General features: G+C 48.6%; 1 protein-coding gene across 1 annotated transcript in view; it reads left to right on the top strand.

The window, feature by feature from the left end:
* Positions 1-20,049, top strand: part of SIM1 (SIM bHLH transcription factor 1) — a 55,818-nt gene that overhangs the window by 9,806 nt on the left and 25,963 nt on the right. The window contains exons 3-6 of the mRNA XM_082216633.1: positions 13,517-13,599; positions 14,965-15,054; positions 16,757-16,865; positions 16,969-17,054. Of these exons, the coding sequence (XP_082072759.1) occupies positions 13,517-13,599; positions 14,965-15,054; positions 16,757-16,865; positions 16,969-17,054 (368 nt within the window). The remainder of the gene's footprint in view (positions 1-13,516; positions 13,600-14,964; positions 15,055-16,756; positions 16,866-16,968; positions 17,055-20,049) is intronic.

Below are 20,049 nucleotides of genomic sequence, written 5' to 3' on the forward strand. Positions count from 1 at the left end.
CTTAATCGGGTTGTCTATTTTCCTGGTAAAATACGATTCTGCTTGCCAAGGCTGAATGAATCCATATCTGTTCTGCTTCCTAACGATTTTCTTTTTAAAAAACATATGGCAGTGGGGTTTGTGTAGATAAAACATTTTACAGATATACCGTTTATTGATATTATTTAAATCACAGCATATTAAACCACCGGATTCCACTTATTATTAAAGACAAGCAGCACTTTGTTTCTGCGTACATTTTTATATGCACGTAAAACAGAGCTGATTTGTGCTTTTTAATGGGCAGGGTCGTAAATTTTGTAGAGGTCGCTAGCAACTGATGGTTCTGTAAGGCCGAGTCTGAGCCGATCCAGCGTAAAGTTAGTTAACAAATATCGTGAACTGGATGCCTAAATATGGCAGAACCCGGGTCTGTTGAAATGAAAAGTCAGTCTCCTCGGTGTGGGGCTTTGGTTTTTGTTCTCAGTAATCAGAGCACACACACCCCTCACACATACACACCATCCTAAATAAATACACGGAAACGAGGAAATTTGAGGTCCCTTGGAACGATGGCTTAAAAGGACTGACAGTCCAAGTCCCCTTTCCTCCGACTGTGTCATTTACAGCCCAGTCCTATGCACGTCTACTCAGCAGTAAATCCCAATGAGACTTACTCTCGGCCCGGGTAAATGTGTATAGGACTGCGGCATTTCTCAATAATCCCAGTTTCCCCAATAATCCGGCCGGTGGTGTCGGAGGCATGCCTGATTTTGTCGAGGTTGCTCCAGCCTCTAGGATTCGAATACTCGAATTTGTGTGTTTCAGTTCAACCCAGTTCGAAGTCAAGCGCTTCTTTGCGGGGAGGGGGGAGGACACTGGATAATATCGCTGGGTAGAATTAGTATTAATCCTCGAAGCTGTAAAATAAGCGAGAAAGTGGTGAAGTGTCTGCTGAGGGGGGTTAAAAGGTGCTCATTTTCTAAGCTGCAGGCTGAAATGGCCGCCTGATGACCAGGGTCTCCTCGACAAACCGAGAGGCTGAAGGGCCGCCACGTGGTGAGGGAAATGGGTTGGGTCAAAGACTGCGCATGCCTCTGCCAAGCCTGGGATGTGGCAAACTCCACTCAGTCCTTCCTCGTCTGGAGCCTTCAGGGAGACTGAGCCGAGTCTGAGTAAGCAGATGCGCCACAGTTGTCCTCGCTGCTCTCCTCTGAGTCCAGAGCGGAGGAGAGACAGATTAATATGTATTGTTATTTTTAATGTGAGCATTAATAAGCAAAAGAGTCAATCAGTAAACTTCCGAGATGCGCAGAATGCATTCTCAGAAGACCTCCTCCTCACGTGGGACCTTGGCTCCATAGGAAGACTCTATATCGATATTGACAGTCTTAGACGCGAATTTAGCTGGGTGTAAGTCTCACGTTCTGAGCAGGCATGTATAGGACTGCACAGTTTAAACGCAAACTTGCGTGTTTCAGGGCAGACTTGGTGGGCGAGGTGAGGATGATCGAGATGAAAACAACCACCATCCTGGATTTGGACCAGGTTTTCGTTTGGTGAGCTGTCTCCAAACGAGGGACACACTCCTGTAAGGAATCTCAACAGTCAACCCGAGAGCGCTGACCTCAGAGAACAAGCGAGGGGAAAAACCCTTCCCAGAGACTGGGATTGAAAGCGATACAGTCGGCCAAATGTCTGTAAGATTGCCTGCCTGCTCCTTGGAGAAATCCAATGTGGTTCATGGGACTTTTAGCTTTAGGCTGCAGTTCTGACTGAAGTTGCATTAGCTTGGGAGAAACTCAGTGGGATTTAACTTCCGAGTAGACCCGCGCGGGCTTGTTCCTGCTTTCTGTCTCTCGTGAACCCGGATCGATGGATTTGGAAGCGCCTTGGCAACCTGAACCAGAAAGTGCCGCGCATGCCAGCCCTGAATCTCCTGTTGCTGTTGCTGCCGAGAGTAAAAGCAGATCAGGCCATCTGGAAAGATGGCATTATTTAAGCACTCAGTAGAAGGGAGGGAGAGAGGGAAAAAAAAAACTTCCGTAACTCCTTTCTCATCAACAACAATCCAATTAAGAAGCAATACTTGGGTTTAGGTCAAGGTGGGCTGCACGCGCCTTCCCCCTATCTCCTGCGAGCCTGGTTTGTAGCACAAGGGCCGTGACTCAGCGGTAAAGCAGAGAAGAGGCGCTCTTAGGGGGCCTTGGCTAGACTAGAGGTCCGAGTGGGCCAAGACAGGTGGTTGCTTCAGTCCAGCTTTTGAGGGTCCAGGGCAGACACGGAGAGTGGCTCTCAAGTATATGACTGTTGCTGGAGAATTGGAAGGCTAGAGTGACCACAGCAGCGCGATCCGCAACCCGCTCAGGTAGTCGGCCCGCGGCTCTTCGGCTAGAAAGAACGTGACAAGCTTTTCTTCTGTAGATTAGGAAAAATCCACGGCGGGCTGACTACCTGAGAAGGTATCGAGATGTCTACTGCAGCCACTTCCTTTGGTCCAGGGTTGAACTGTGTCCGCATTCAAGAGCAGATCGTGCTGCAGTGTGTTTGCTGAGCGAAACTCATTCTGATATACGTATAACGTTGGGTGCTGCTGCTTGCATCTCATGAAGTAGCTGTACCACTTCAGGCTGCTCACCTGATGGAATGCTCCCCCGTCTCTCTAAACCAGGGGTGACGAGCCTTTTTTCCTCCTCCAGATGTGGCTGAACTAGAACTCCCATCACCTCTGGGCATTGGCCGGGCTTTTGGGGGCTGATGGGAGTTGTAGTTCATCAACACCCTAGTGGGCCAAATATTCCCCACACCTGCTCTAAATAAAACACCTGTATATAGATAGAGATTGTGTCAGGGAGAACCACTTAACTTTAGGGTAATTTTATTATTGTGCGTTATTTATTTATGGCTTTGTTTGTTGCATTTATATTCCATCTTCTCCTCCAAGGAGCTAACGGTGGTACAAATAATTCTCCCCTCTTCATTTTATCCTCACAACAACGTTGTGGGTGGGGTAGGTCAGGCTGGGAGGCAGTGACTGGTTCAAGATCACCTCGTGAGCTTCGTAGCCCACCGAGGATTTGAACCCAGGACTCCCAGAGCCTAGACTTGGGCACAGCCCTTAGTACAAACTCGACCCAAGAGTGAAATAAGTCCAAAGGTGCACTAGATCTACCAAAGCAAGTTCCATGCATTCTGCCTTAATTAGTTTGATGACAGCATTTTTTCAAAGAATGTGTTTGTTGGATAATTGTCCTTCAATTAACAAACCGACGGTCCTAACTGTGGCTCCGAAGCCCAGGGTCTCATCCCTGCCTGCCTGCTTCCCACCGAACCTGCTTCATACTAATAAACGCGGCGGCAGGATTCTGCTCATTTTAACCCAAGTCCTGCCTTTCCGGTCTTGCGTTCCTCATTGTTTATTTCAGATTGTAAACTCCGTGGAGGCAGGGACCTGTCCATTTATTATTATTATTATTTTGCTTATCGGTATGTAAAGAGCCCTGCACTGTAGCAATGGTAACAACATTTTTTCTCAGGGCTGTGGGACGAAATTATGCTTGATCTAGAAAGGTGCCGGAAATGAAGGTTTGCAGGAAGCCAACGCTGCAATTTCCAAGGGCAGCGAACTACTCTAGATAAGAAAGATGGGTGGAAAGATCACTGCACAGTCGGATGGTACGAAGAGAAATGAGGTTATTCCCCGCGGTCTATTAATAAATAAAGGTTGGATTCTGGCTAGGTGTAATGCAGAGCGTTGACACACAGGTAGTGAGTGTACTGTGGAGTCTTGGAGGACACGCAGCTCTTAGGCCCTCCGCTGAAATATATGAGGACTGTGGTACTGGCCTGCCTTGAGGTGTTGTTGTAAGAATGTGTACGGGACGCGCTTTGAATACAAACAAAAACACTACACTATAAGACATGTTAAATATTAGCCTCATCCTTCAATAACCCCTTAAAAGGCCACTGGATATAGAAACAACTCAAAGTAGAAAATCACATTTGCAAATCGGAATATTTTGGGGGGTTGGGGTCCTGAAAAAATAACGTTCAGAGCAATCCTTGACGTGTTTACTCAGATATATAAGCCAATGGGCTTTTCTTCCAGCATGCATAGGATCGCAGCCTATCGGTGCTACTGTATGCTTACGAGGAAGTTAGTCTCCCTGAGGCCATTAGGACTTCCTCGCAGGGTTTCAGCGCAGGTTTGTCCGAGCTGGTTTACCCTCTGCTCCTAATTTGAAAGAGCCGTTTGGGGACCCAAACCCTTCGCTCCAGGTTTCCGAATGCGCCTAACATGCGTCCGACCACCACCTCTTTTTCGAATGACCCACCTGGGAGGGTGAAGTGCAGCGACAGAGTGGAGCTTCTTTCTCCCTGTCCCCCTTCCCAACATTTCTGAATGGAGCCACTAACCCACCTTTCCGAAGTACTGGGTTCAATGATACTTGCTTCCCCTTCCAGCCAGTGGGTTAAGGACCCCGCCTAAACCAGTTCTTTAATCTGGCAGTGGGTGGCATTTGGAGTTTTAAATGCACCAGCAAAAGCTGAACTGAGTCCCGTTTGGAGAAGCGCGCTTTACCTTGAGATGCGGGCTCAGAGAGACGCCGAATTGGGAAAGTAATAAAGCTACATTTAGTAAAGGAAGTTTGATGGGAACGTTCATCGCTCTAATCTGGGGTGGCGATGCACAAAGAGCCATGCTTGCTCTTTGTTCTCAGCGGGAGAGGCCTACAAAGATGTCTCCTCTCCCAAGCTGAGGATGACGGAGGAGGAAATTAGGTCAGCAGCGCTAAGAGTTTCCCTCCAGCAGCTGAAGGAATGTCAACGCAGGTCGAAGGACAGTCTAGGATGCTTGCAGATTCTTCTATCTACTCTACTCTTTCCCATGCAAAGCCAACAACCTATAGGCAAGCTGTGTTGCATCTCAACACTTCCTGCAGGAGCTGGGATTAACAGGGTTATGGGTGGGGTTTTATGTTGCAGCTTTCTATATGTTATTACCTGGGAGTAGGCCTCAACTGAAATTTGTAGAGCTAATTTCTGAGTTTCGGACTGCAGTCATTATGCCCGCTTACCTGGGAACAAGACCCATTTTGTCTACTTTGGGATGAATTGCCTTGGAATAAGAAGTGTGGAGGTGGCGGTGAAATGATGAGCCAATTCAAATTTCCCCACAGCTGCTGACTGGGTAGGTGGCCTTTGTTAGGCTTTTTAGGGCACTGGGTGCATAGCAAATAGAACAATCTGTTCTGGATGACTACAAAAGGAAAGCAGATTTTGTTGTTGATTCCTGAAATCCAGATCAGAATCCCTCAGGATAGGTGGGAAACTGTGGAACAGAGGCAGATAAAATCCAGATCACAATATTTGTTAACGTTAGCATTGCACACAGACAATAATTCTAGGTTGGCTTGGTGTGGGGCAAGTAAGATTCTCCCAGATCCTAAGAAGAATTCCTCTGGCATAAATAAGACTAAAAACTTGTTTTGCTTCTTATATCCCTCCTGCTGTGGGGCAGGCTGTAGTAGGCAACACAAACCATTTCATAATAAAATAATAAAAATAAATGCTATCAGCTATTATTACTGGAAAATACTGCAGTGAGAAACATGGGCAGCGCTGCTACTACAGGGACACTAATGTTGTAGCAGATTTTTAGTAATTTTTAGTAGTAGTACAGCAATGGACTACAGCTTCCCCTACACTTGCATAGGTGTTTTCTCAGCTTTTAATGTTACTATCACTATTGTAGCGGTTTCCTCATAGATTTACCTGCTGCATGGAACTGCATTCTTGAAGTTGCAAACACAGGAGAAAATGTTTTCTGGGTGTTAGTGATTCATTATAATGGAAGTAAATGTAATAATATACATTTAAAAATGTAAAAATATAGTTTGTGACTTTAATAATAGATATGTGGTTATTTTTGTTTGCTAAAACCAAAGTGATACAGACATTGGAAAAAATAACAATCTTATATGTTTTAAAACAAAAAACAAAAAAACCACACCAGGTTTAAGTTCTTGTTAAATGAACTCTTTCCCATTATTTATTTGTAACTGGTAGAATCCCGCTGGGTGAGGGAGGAGAGGCCAGCCCAAACACTTGGTCCTGGCTTCTCTCCCTCGTCTGGGGCTGGCTTTCCCTAGGACTGTGTTTGGTCTTCCACTGTCATACTGTAAGCACACGAATCCGAGTGAGGAATCTTAGATCGGGTGGGTTGCGGGGGCGGGGGGAAGGAGAGAAACCAGTCGGACTAGAAGAGATCCATTCTGCGGAGGCCCCTTTTAGTTCTGCACATCTTGCCTGCAGCGCGCACCTTGTCTACTTTGAAAAGATTTCCTCTTGTCTTTTTATTCTCGGCAGAGGCTGCTTCCAAATGTGGTTTCTCTGCTCGAGCAGTAGGCAAGGTTGCAAGAAACCCGATTTCTGAATGTTAATGGCCGCGCGCCGGTGAGCGACTTGGGAAGAGGAGAGAGGGAAGGGAATGAGAAAGAAAGAGAGAGACTTTCTTAGTTTGCGTTGCACAGACCAGCACAATGGTGTGTGCTTTATCGAATCGGTTTCTGTCAGTTAGCTTCACCCGGACCAAACGGGGAAAAAAGAAGGCCGGACGGCGACACATCTCCACGCAAGCCCTCTCTGGTAGCCCACACTTTTGTGCAAGATTGTGCCACTGGAAGTGGAGAGCGTCTAGGATGGCAGCTCAGAGGCATTCTTAATCCGGATCGAAATTCAGTCTCGAGGGTTCAGAGATCAGAAGACGACCCTAGGGCCAGAGAAGTGGCTCAAAAAACGCCATCCTCCTGCCCCACTCCGCGCGGCTCTCCCCCAAGCGCGATCGATGCTCGTCGTCCGGCCAGCGATGCCGGCAGCTGCCTGGTCGCCTCTGGAGGGGGCAGGAGGGGTGGCTGTTCGCCGTCCTCCCGCCTGCCTAGTCAACGGTGCCTGTGGGATTAGGTCAATTGGTGTGGATCTCCTTCGCCTCATTTGGTTACTAATTGGTTTCTTGTTTTAGAAATCGAAATCTCATTTCCAGAAATCACAAAGCCTCGGTAGGCAGGCCGTGAAGGTAATCCGGGGGTGGGATGATGGGAAAGATGCAGGCGAGCAGGGGGCGGGGGGGGGAGAGAGGAGTCTGCCTTCAAACAGAATCGCGAGGAAAGCAGCAGTGGAACTTCGCCCGGCTTTTCAAGCGAAATGTGAGCTCGTTAGAGCCATAATAGATACATCCCACCCACTTCTTAAGGCTACTTATGTAAATATGATAAACCAGGCTTGTCGGAGCGCGGAACGGAGATCCCCCCCTTTTTTTTTACCTAGGAAGGTTAATGTAGCGTAGCTTGGAAATCTTCCAAAATAGATTATGTTTTCCCTTTTTATCTTCCACCACTTTAGCCGGGAAAATCCCCCCTTCAGATTCCAAGCTCCTTCTTCATCTCTTCCAATTCTCGCTCCTTCTTCTTCTTCCTCTGCTTCAGCGAGGCTCTCCAAATTGCAAGAAGAAACCTTTACATCTCCTGACTAACCTAATCCCAAAGGCAAAGAGAGAGGGGGAGAGGATCTGGGTTTCTCACTTTTTAAAAAGAAGAAGAAAATGCAATCAGACTACAGTATTTGAAGGGGTGGGGATTGGCTGCGGTAGGTCAAGTGCATCCCAAGCAACTTTACTCAACGTTAAAATCGGGGGGGGGGGCATACTTTAAAAATAAAAGATACCGAACTATAATGTATCTGAAGCTGCAGTTTTCCAGTACCCCCTTTTAACTCATCGTGTCTTAACGCGCAATAAATGCAAGCGGAAGACTTAGTTGAAACGTTTCGAATTAAGTCCAAGCTTGACTCCAAAGGAACTGTCATTACGATAAGTATTTTAGGACCCGTGGGTTAAAATGTTGTTCATTTCAGAGGAAGAGAGGGGTGCAGGGTAGGGGGGAAACTAAACTGACAAGGGCTTGCTTCTGAGTAGTCGCGATTAGGATTGCGCTGCAACTTCCGGGTGAACATGTCCAGCCACATGATTGCGATCCAAACGCATTTAGGGGGCAAGCCTATCCACTCTCTCCTTGGCCTCTGTCTCCTTTGATTCTGCGCGATTCAGTTCTGAGTAGACGCTCGTAGGATCCCCATGTTCCTGTAGCGCTAAGTGCTAATGGGGCGTTTTAGACCGGAGCAACTAGGGGAGATCAGTCAGTTTGAGATGTCAGTGTTACTCAGCTTGAGTCGCAGTGCAAGTCTATCACCACCCGTCAATTAAATTTGTTGGTCACCTCTTTACCAAGGTAACTCAAAGTGACTTACAATACACTGGCAACTAAGTCTCCTTGAGCTCAGTGGGGCTTCTTCTCTCAATAAGCGGATAGGACGGCGGCCTCGACGCCCTCCACCTCCCCTGGCTTGTGGATTGAAAAAGCTGAAAGTCGCCCACCCACCACCGCGGCGAGGTTTTAAGGAATCCCAGAGACCAAAGGATTGGAGAATGGTCAGATGGCGGCCAGTCATTCATGGGAAAGGATGGAGACATCTGGCCAGTAGAAGGCTCTCGCTCCCTGCCCCCCCCCCCTAAATCTCACGTGGCTCAGTTTGGAAGAGAAGTGCTCGGAAGGGCGAGCAAAGCGCTTGTTTAGAAAATATTAACTTGGCTCGGCTGGAGGGAGGAGTTCACCCGGAACAGGAGCAAAAGAGCTGCAGAGCAGGGCGGGGAGGCGGGAGAGAATAGAATTGCGGATTCTGCCCAAAAGTTAACCTGTAATGCAGGCAGGCTATTCATTAACCCGCCGGGGCAGGATCTGCTGCTCCACTTTTAGTAGCCTAAGAGAAATAGGAGGCCCCCCTCTCCCCCCGCTTTTGCATTCAGATTAATCAGCAACTGGGAAAAGCGCAGAGACTGGAATGGGAACGTCTGGATCGCCCAGAGAGGGTCTCGTGAGTCGACAGGTGTGTCTGCGTGTATGCCCACAGACAGCGTTACTCTCGTTGCTTGTTTAAATCCAGACATCCTTAATACGTTTCTGTAGATCTGCACATCCAGCAGCCCCCCCCCAAAAGTATTTACGTCTTTCTTCTTAATTCCGCTAATAAACACATCCAAACGAAAGGAACCCGTGAATGTCTGAGACCTTCCCGCTTCCCTCGGCCCGTCAGGCTTCGGTACAGTACTTTCAGTTTCCCGAAGAAGAGAAAAAAACACACTACAGGAGTTGGTTGTTGTTGTTGCTTTAAAAAAAACAGAGGATCCAATACTCATTTAAGCCGGCAGCTACGTCTATCTGGATGTAGCTGGGTAGCCACGCCCTTTCTCTTAATCGTGGCGCTGAGGGAGCGCATAAACTCAAACCTCGACGCACGAGCCCTTTTTAAAAAATCCAACCAACAACTTAGGCACACAGGGGACTTGAGCCACAGGGGACTCCCTTCTAAAGGAAGCAAACACGCACGGATTTGAACTTCCAGGCTGAAACCCTCAGGAGGGAGCGCCACTAAATCCAAAGACAGGCGTTTCCAAATGCGCATCAATCCAGTCATTCTAGGCGCCCCGGGATTCAGGAAGCTTCCTTGAGCCACGCTGAACTTTACTTCCGAGCAAGGATCAGCTTGGAGCCTTCCCTGACAGCCACTTCCGTCGTCGCCCCCACTCCCCCAAGTCTGATTCCCACGTGTAGGCGGCCAGGTGGGATTTAGGAAGGAGTGTTCTCTGAAATCCGCTGGGATCTCGTCCTCCCAATATTTGGTAGCGCGCGCGTGTGTGTAGCACCCAGCTCCTAGACATTTAAAAGTTGTGCAGAAGACAAGAGCGGAGGGCTTGGTAAATCACGCATCTGATAGCCTTTCCGCTTCTGAGCCACTACGAAAGGTTCAGGCGTCTTGCCTTCTTGCGCACCTGGGCCACCTGCGCGAGATCCCCAGCCATTAGGCGTGTCCCAACAGACATGAAGTCGGGAGAGAGAAGAGCTGGACACGTACATTGTTACGGAATTCAAGAAGACCTGCCCAAGTCAGGCGCAGAGGGTCCGATGCCCCTGTGCGCGTTCACTGTCAGAGGAATCGGAGGACGCAGTTAGAATGCAGAAAGTTCAGCTAGGTCGTTTTATACTCTGGAATTAATGCCCCCTTTAAAGATTTACTTCATAATCTATCCAGCTTTGCTCATATCAAATGCGGTGAGCCAAAACTGCGGTGAGCTCAGTTTTGGGAGTCCTCCTGCTCTTCTCGCTCTGTGGGGCCCCGGACTTCCGCCGGAAAGTCTGATGAAGAATCCGGGTTCACACTCTGGAAGCTTCAGGTGTTTTGTTTTATTTATCGGTACCATTTCTTACCTGCCCGTCACCTGAAGGTCCCAGGGCTGGGTACAGCAATAGAAAACACAATGTTAAAACCAAATAAAACCATCACAATACTATAACAGAACGGTTCCAAAAGGAACCGCTGAAAACACTGCTGTCAAGATTTAGGCAGTCGATGCCCGTCCTTATGGACCATATAGAGCTGGAAAGACCTATGCTAGAAACAGAGGTGCCAACCTGAATAAAATATTAGGGGGGGAGGGGCAAGTAAGCCCCGCCCCACGTAATCACAAGACGCGGCACACGCACACTATGTGAATGGCACTGCCCATCAACTTGCGGGAGGAGCCTGCCCCCTCAAATATATTTTTTTTGGAGAGGCGAAGGGGCCTAAATTCCTAGGGTCTAGCTCCAGTGGTTTCATGTCATGGTTGCTATTAGAATAGAAGAGGCAGTCTTATATATGCTACAGGTGAACTCCTGCGAGGACTCGCCTGTCCTGTTCCATTTGGCGAGTCCGAGGCTAGGCCGGCGAGGAGGCCGAGTGGATTCCGGGAAAATCTGAACGGGGTGGCTTCAGGTCCGCTTTCCCCTTCGTTGGCACCGTCCTCGGTCTTTTTGGCAAAGTGAAATACGACTTCGATTGCCCTCGGGCTTAGCTTTGAATAATCGCTGGGCTCTAGGGACTTCGGCTGTATCCCACTTACTTGGGAGTCAATTCCATTGAATTCGATTAGGCTTGCTTTTGAGTAAACATGCCTAGAGCTGACGGCTCCCAGTTGGGGGACCGTGTGTGTTTGTGTGTGTGTGTGTGTGTGTGTGCGTGAGAGAGAGAGAGAGAGAGAGAGAGAGAGAGAGAGAGAGAAAGAGAAAGCAAAAAGAACCTATAAAGGCCAAACGACTTGATTATCACGGCTCAGGTTTTTAGGCGGCTTACCCCGCTGACCTTGAACATCTGGATGTATGGTCCGCTGACGTGTGTATATGTGCATGTGTAAATCATGGGCGTGTAAATTATAGATCTAAGGCGTAAATCCAACGCACACTTTCCTGGGAATTGAGTCCCGTTTGGATACAGTGGGACTGAGTCGGGAGTCAACGTGGGTAGGGTTGTGCTGTGCACGTCTACCTGGGAGTAATCTTCACAGAGGAATTGCTCAGAATGTGCAGTCAATCGGCTTAGATTCAAGCGCTCTTGGGTTTAACCGAGTTGTAGACAGGTCTGAGTCCGGAGCGGATCCTCTCCAGTGTTTTACAGCACCACTGCTAAAGCACTGAACGTATAAATTGCCATCTTATATGAGCGCCTGCCACAATTGTTAGCTAGCTCAGCTTCTGCCCTCGCGTTTCCTCAGGCTCGGTCGCTTTCACGAGTTTTCACGTGCTTGTGAACGCGAGCGAGTCCCTGGAAACGCGTGGGAGGCTCTCTGGCAGAAGAGTGGGCCGGAGGGGGGAGGCGAAGAAAGGGGAAGGGCGAAGGCTTGTGCGAAGAAGGCCCGGTGTTTGCGTAGCGCGGGCGCGATCGTTAGCGGGATTTAGCTGCATCAACAACAAGAGGCGGCTCTTGGGCCGCTTGCTTTCCATTCTAAGCCCACTTAGGGGGTGTAATGGGATGAGGCGGCATCGAGGGCACTTGCAAGGAAACGTGCATTGGAATCCAGGCGCGAGAGAATCTGAATGAGCAACAGAGGAGGCGTGTCCGGGGTTGTATACGATCCACAACCCAGCTGAGCCACCACGCCCTTGGACCCCTTCCCTCCCCCCTTTGATACCCGCATCCTCTCAGTAATTCTACTGGCACTTCGAGCTCAGGTGTGTCTTAGTTTAGCAAAGCACCCCGGATCCACAGCGCACAGGTTCTGCTTGAGGTTGTTGATGATTGTGACCACTAGTTGGTTTGGCATAAACTGTTCTTGGCACCGCGGGTCCAATCCAATGGTTTCAATTTAAATCGGGAGCTGTAGCCGTTTCAGAAGTATTGTCAGAAAAAGACAACAAGGTGGAGGGAGGGGAGATAAGGAGGAATGCCAGAAACAAGGGCGTTGCAGACAAAGAAAAAAACCCGCGATTTCACGCACACATTAACGTCCTTTCCTACACGCAGGCGACGTTTAAGCGTTGTTCCAGGAGGTTTTTCGGATCATTTACCTGGTTCTGCCTCCGCTTGAGGAGGAGGCCGGTCTCCTTCCCACTAGAGGGAACAATTCCCGACACAGGGGGCCTGGAAGAGACCATTGGGGGGAGGAAAAGTGGGGTGGAGGTGGTGGAATTAATTCACCAGGAGACGCTCTCAGACGTCATGCAGCCCCACAGTTTTAACTGGGATTTGTAAGTCGATCCTATGACTTTCCCTCCGAATAACGTTCCTTCCAGAACCAGGACTAACGCCCAGAGGAGGGGAAATTTCAAGGCTTCCTTCGTGGCTGGGGAGCAGCCCTTCGCCTCCCAAATAAAATTTTCTCCATTTGAAATCTGCAAAAAAGACGCGACGAAGTTATTAACTATAATAACCGCTTTTGCTTTTATTCTTTTATTTTATTCGGAGAGCTGAATGGCCACACGACGGTTTGTGTGTTTACAGGAGCTGGCTGCTTGTTCACACCCAGTTTGATGTTTTTTAAACATTGAACAGAATAGTCGTGGCTAAGCTGAGCACCCGCGTTATGTTCGTTTCCACGGCATTTCTCTTTCCAGGGCCCTCCAAAGGGAATGGGTTTAGTTGTTCCCCACATTTCTGGCAGAAAAACTAGTTTCTGGGTACCAGAAATTGGTTCGTTGTGTGTGAAACGGATGTGTGAATGTGGGAAGAATTTTTTCCAGAGAGCCAGTTGGTAGGATTTCAATGATTCGAGAAGCAAAAGCATTCCAGGCCACGAGTCAGAGCAGAGGTTGTTATATTTAATCCAGAAAAACATAAACCCGCATTTATTTCAATCGAATTATCATTCAAGAAAGTGGTTTCTGGTTGGAACGTCTGAAGTCCAGTCAATGGAAGCGCAACTGAGCTGGAAAGTAGAGAGGGGGGAGATCTTTATAGTTTCATTATTCGTGACCCCTCCCCATCTCCCCTTGTACTGTCAGGTAGAAACCACAGAATAATTATTCTTGTTTAATTAATATATACCGCTCATTGCCAGATCAGGCATTAGGACCCTGGTGCCCTGTCTCTCTTTTATTATTACTATTATTTTATAAATTTGTATACCGCCCTTCATCCGAAGATCTCGAATAACGCGGCGATGTCTCCACAGGACTTGGAGAAGCCTGGGGACACGCGAGTCGAACCAGCCCTCTGGACAACGTTGGGCGCGAGCTGGGATCTCACCTTTTGCAGGTACTAGTCCGGAATGCAGCTCCTTAAGGTTTTGTAGGGAGAGCCCGGGCAACCCAATCGAGATAGCGGCAGACTGGGAAGGAAGGCTATAGAAGGCTCGTGATAGAAGACAAACACGGGCTTGATGCTCTTTCCTACGAGTTCCTGAACCAGACACAAGGTTTGCAGGCGATCGAAACGGTCCCCTGGGGAGCGACCTGCAGATCTGTTGGGCCCCAGCCATGTAAAATGTCCTTTCTCTCCCTGATAAATAAGGGGAAACGTCGCGTTGACTTCAGTGGTGGGCCTATGGCAACTCTGTTTCAGGATTTGCTGGAGGGTGGGGTCATATTTCGGCCCCTGTCGTTGCCAGTTTAATAGTGCCAGGGAGCAGGTGACAGAAAAGGCCCTTCCGCCTGGGATTCTGGACACTTTCCGAGAAGACAATCGTGATTTAAAGGGGCAAGGCAAACAATCTGTCTCATATGATCTCCGGAGATACTGGAAGGTTGTTAATGATCATTATGTGTTTTTATATAATTCAAAACCATGTCGTCCAGAATAGTAATATGGGTAAGGGTACGTCAGCAACGTTTGAATCAATGCACGACTGAGATAAGCACCGGTACTGATTCTGACTCCATTTAAAATCAGTGGGATAGTTTCAATTCCGCTGAGGGTTCTGAAAAAGGGAGTGAGTTTATATCTACACTACAAGATGAAGTCAGATCTCTACTGCTATATATTCCCCAAAGAGTCCTGTGAACTGTTGGTTAATGGGAGATTCTCTGAAAGAGAGCTTGGAGATGAGAGACCCCTTTAGGGGAGAGAGAGAGAGAGAGAAACTAAAGGTGTCTCCTCCTCCCAAGGTGGGACCAAGAAGGAGGAGGAAGTGGGAAGTGAGGTCAGCAACTCTGAGAGTATCACATCAGAAGGAAGGTATACAGTCTACACAGTTGGGTCAGAAAGACAGTCTAGGAAATTTGGTTCTTCTCCTTGTCCACTTTCTCCCCATGCAAATCCCATCAGCCTAAATACAGGAAAAGGATTCCCTGGGGACAAGGATGATTGTGGATTTAGGATCAGATTTTTAACTGTGATGGCAATTGAATGAAGGCCTGTCTTTTGTATTTCACACTCATTATCAAACCATTTTTGTCCCTGACAGTGCAATCCTATACATTTCCATTCACAGGTAAGCCCCACTGAGTTCAGTGGTACTTACTCCCAGGTAAGTGTGTATAAGGATTGCAGCCTGAAAGTCGAGGCTGCTCCTCACTCCTCACTTGTTAAGGCCTGGAGGAGAGAGCAAAGAAGGGTTGGCGAGGACCAACATCTCATAAACCAGACTTGACACACAGCTCTTTTCTGCCCCTTTCCTTGCAGACTTTGGACGGTTTCATATTTGTGGTAGCTCCGGATGGCAAGATCATGTACATCTCCGAAACCGCCTCTGTTCATTTGGGTTTGTCGCAGGTATGCTATGAATGTGCAGGCATGCACAGGATCCAGGCAAAGAGGGAGGGGGAGCTAGTTTGATGAGCAGCATTCAAGGCCAGGAACCTCACATGCAAGACCTGAACACTTCACCTCCACTGCTTCTGGCGAGCAAGGCAGGTGAAGCCAAGCCTGTTCGCCAGTGCAAATCCTAGCCCCATTTACTAGTCCGTCCCATTCATTTGGAGGAGTGTTTTTTTAAGCACATCCTTTCAAACTCAGTAAGATGTACTTTTGAGTCAACATGCACAGGGTGGTGCTTTCAAGTCACATTGAAGATGACTTCAGTGCAATCCTAAGAGCCTGATCCTAAATGCACTTATTAATTAAATTTGTATACCACCCTTCATCCACAGATCTCAGGGTGATGTACTTTTTGGGAAGCCTCACTGGGTTCAGAGGAACATGAACAGGACTGGAGCTTAGCCAACATTTCCATTGCGCTGGAAGTCCATTTCATTAAACACTCACATAGTGTTTAATTGAATAGACCTGGGGCATGCTGGCACTCAGTGGCATAGTGTGGGTTGCCAGCACCCAGGGCCATGAGGAGGGGTGGGTGGGAGGAAAATGGATGGAGTACGCATGCACATTCAACTGTTTAACAGTGTCTAGGAGTTTGCAGCCACAGAGATAAGAAGAGTTGTTCAGTTGTCTGGAGAGGTCACTTCCTGGTTCACATGGAGAAGCTGTTGCCAATGGAGCCTAGCAAAAGAAGCATGCAACTATATTGAGGCAGCACCGGGTGTTGAAATTTTACATCCTTAACAATTTTGTGCCTGGGGCAACTGCTCCTGTGGCCCCCCCATGCTATGCTACCGCTGGCACGCCCATAGTACAATTCCAGAAATCTCTGTTCAGAAGATTGGCTGAGCTCCTGTGCATGATGAATTCTGTGATGACAAGGAGATGAAGCATTGACGCATCTTGCATCCTGGGCTCCTTCAAGAGAAAGACTAGGATATACATTCAATTAACAAAATAATAATAATAATAATAATAATAATAATAATAATAATAATAATATTTATACCCCACCCATCTGGCTGAATTTCCCCATATTTCCCTTTACAGCTCAGGCAAAGCTTCACCTGTTGAATTTCTAGTCACATTTAAAGGCACAGCAAACCTGCTGAAGATTGGCAACCATGCCTCTTACCTGCTGCCAGTCTTGTGCATGTTTACTCAGAAATAAGTTTTCCTTCAGTGGGGGTGTGCTCAGCCTTAGGTCCAAGGCTGGATGTGGAATCTGTGGCCGCCCAGCTGAACTCCAGCTCCCATCATCCCTGTCCAATGGCCATGCTGGTTGCGGCTGATGGGAACTGGAGTCCAACAACGTCTGGACAGGACCACCCCATTATTGGTTTAAGGTATCCAATTGCTTGGTGCAGATGCCATTTTGCAACTGAACCTGAACTGTCCATCTAATCTGAAGGAGCCTTGTTCCTTTTCATGGTGTGAATTGACGTCCTTCGTGGGTGCTTCAGATTCCAGACCAGAACCCGAAGAGAGAAGAGGATCAATTCTGTCGAGTGGCTTAAGGGGCTGAAGGTGGCTGAGATCACCCTGGGCATAGAATGGGCATAGCAGGGGGTTGAACACTAAATGACCCATTGGGTTCCTTCCAACTCTACAATTCTATTGTTTTCTTTCCCCTGCCCCCGATGACTCCCTCTTGCAGGTTGAGCTGACAGGCAACAGCATTTACGAGTACATCCACCCAGCCGACCACGACGAGATGACCGCCGTCCTCACCGCCCACCAGCCGTACCATTCCCATTTCGTTCAGGGTAAAGTTCACCGAGTAAAGCAGCGGGTGGGAAGGAAGGCAGTGGCCGGCGGCAGAGAGCAGCCTCTTCCCTGACATGCGCATTGTGCCCCCTTGTTTACTAGAGTACGAGATCGAGCGCTCCTTCTTCCTAAGGATGAAATGCGTCTTGGCCAAGAGGAACGCCGGGCTGACTTGCGGAGGCTACAAGGTAGGTGGGCTTACGAGCGCCAACTAGCGGCAGAGCAAAGAACTGTTTGCGCCCGGAATTGCGTACAAAGACAAGGGTGCTTTGAAACCTTCACTGAATACAGTAATCGGGACCAGTTGGAGCTGTGTAGCGCTGCATGTTTCCACCTCGATTTGAAGCGCATTTACTTGGCAGCCAGTCCCACCCGTTTCCCTGGGACTTGATCCCAGTGAAGGCTGAGATTCCTTGCGTACTTGTTTGGGAGAAAGCCCCACGCAGCGGGACTCACCTCTGGGTAAACAGGCATAGGATTATTCCGTGAGCCAGCAATCCTCTGCATATTTGGGAGTAAGACCCTCAAAATCCCAGTAATTGCTTTCGGTAAGACTTAAAGTCTGTGCAAATCCTCTGCATAGAGAAAAGAAGGCTAGAAACGGCAGAAGGGGAGAGTGCTCTCGTGCGCCGGCCCTGCTTGCAAGTTTCCCACAGGCCCCTAGGGGGCCACAGTGAGAACTGGATGCTGGACTAGATGGGTCACCGGCCTGATCCAGCAGGCTCTTTTTATGTAGTTATGCTGACCAGCTTACCATAGACTAAGTCCCTTGGAGGTCAATGGTTGGAATTTACTTCCAAGTAAATGCACATAGGCTCTCACTGTAAGTGTTCTGGGCCTGGAGATTTTGGGGGGCTGTAGGGACACGGGTGGCGCTGTGGGTTAAACCACAGAGCCTAGGACTTGACGATCAGAAGGTCGGCGGTTCGAATCCCCGCGACGGGGTGAGCTCCCGTTGCTCGGTCCCTGCTCCTGCCAACCTAGCAGTTCGAAAGCACCTCAAAGTGCAAGTAGATAAATTGGTACCGCTCCAGCGGGAAGATAAATGCCATTTCCGTGCGCTGCTCTGGTTTGCCAGAAGCAGCTTAGTCATGCTGGCCACATGACCCAGAAGCTGTACGCTGGCTCCCTCGGCCAATAAAGCGAGATGAGCGCTGCAACCCCAGAGTCGGCCACGACTGGACCTAATGGTCAGGGGTCCCTTTACCTTTAAGCTCCAGTGAGGTCAATGGCACTTACTCCCAACTAAGTTGCCAAAGTCCAAGCTAGTGCTGTCAGTGGAAGGCATTTCAGAGTAAACATATTTAGGATAGGTTGTTGGCTTGCTTCAGGTCTAAACCACTGAGCCTCTTGGGCCTCCTGATAGGAAGGTTGCGGTTTGAATCCAGGCAACGGGGTGAGCTCCCGTTGCTCTGTCCCAGCTCCTGCTAACCTAGCAGTTTGAAAGCACGCCTGTGCAAGTAGATAAATAGGTACCACTGCAGCAGGAAGGTAAATGGTGTTTCGGTGCGCTCTGATTTCCATCACTAGAAGTGGTTTAGTCATGCTGGCTACATGACCCGGAAAGATGACTGTGGACAAACGTCAGCTCCCTCAGCCTGAAAGCGAGATGAGCGCTGCAACCCAAAGTCACCTTTGACTGGACTTAACTGTGCAGGGGTCCTTTACCTTTTACCTTTACCTTACATATTTTCAGTGGCGAAGTGATACCTTCTGAAGTGCAGGCGCACTTCATGATAACTCCCCATAGCCAAACCACAGTTGACCAATGAGGACATTATGGCTTCAGTTACCATGCCAGCTTTTTAAAATTCAGCCTCAGGAAGAGTTCAGGAGGACTCCATCGCTTGCTCACGATGGCTTAACGTTTTGGTTGACCACAAAAAAGGGTCTTTGGAATTTTCCAACAAAAAGGGTGCCGGTTTACCCTTTAGCCCCATATGCTGATGTCACCTCTCTCTTCCTCTGCTTAGTGGATGGCTTTCTCTCTGAAGAAAGCTTATTTTACAGACAGAGGGTTGGCCAACAGCGTCCTAGGAGATGACGCCATCGCGTCCGGTGACATCAGTGGTAGCGCTTCCTCCCTGCTCTCCTACAGACTTTTTTGTGTTGGCTTGCTGAAGTCTGCAATCATATACACTGCTTTCTAGGAACAAATCCCGGTGAACTTTCCCCCAAGTAGATATGCCTAAAAGGTAAAGGGACCCTGACCATGAGGTCCAGTCGTGGCTGACTCTGGGGTTGCAGTGCTCATCTCGCTTTATTGGCCGAGGAAGCCAGCGTACAGGTTCCAGGTCATGTGGCCAGCACGACTAAGCCACTTCTGGTGAACCAGAGCAGCGCACAGAAACGCTGTTTACCTTCCCACCAGAGTGGTACCTATTTATCTACTTGCACTTTGAGGTGCTTTCAAACTGCTAGGTTGGCAGGAGCAGGGACCGAGCAACGGGAGCTCACCCCATTGTGGGGATTCAAACCGCTGACCTTCTGATCGGCAAGCCCTAGGCTCTGTGGTTTAACCCCCTAGGGAGGCGCTTTAAGAGACCTCAGAGTGCCCGCCTGTCATAACGCAGCAGCTTACCTTGTTGGGCTGCAATATTCACTCCTGAGAGTAACCCCCACTGAATTCAATAGGATTTACTTCTGAGTAGGCATGGTTAGGATTGCTATTGCAGTGTTTTCCAAGAGCCTTGTGTTTTCTGGAAGAAAACTCCTTGAATTTCGGGGCTAACTTAGTTTGGGGCAAGTCTGTTGAGCACTAAATCACGTGCATAATATTCGACTGCGGGGAATTTAGTTGTGTGAATAATTGCGTAGTTTCCGAAGGAGGAAAGGCCTGTTTTCCGATATTTTACTTGCTTCCGGGCTGTGCCTAATTCTGTCGAGGACGCCTTTCTTGAGAGGCTTGAGAACTAACTGCCCCTCCGGCTGCAAGGTAGCCCACGTAATTCAAAGGGAGGCTGCCAAGCAATCGCCCTGTGACTCCGTCCTACTGACTCTCCAGTAATTCCAAGTGTTTTGCCAGCCGATCTATATCGGGCACACGCAGAGAGATGTAGTAATAGATTTTGTCATCGCAAATAAACCACGCGACCAAGTTGGGTGAGAGAGTTTGTCTACTCAGAACTAAGTCCCATTGAGTTTGGTGGAGCTTACACCCGGGTAAGTGGGCATAGGATGCAG

Source organism: Podarcis vaucheri (assembly GCF_965113315.1).
Source record: "Podarcis vaucheri genome assembly, chromosome: 3".
Classification (NCBI taxonomy): domain Eukaryota; kingdom Metazoa; phylum Chordata; class Lepidosauria; order Squamata; family Lacertidae; genus Podarcis; species Podarcis vaucheri.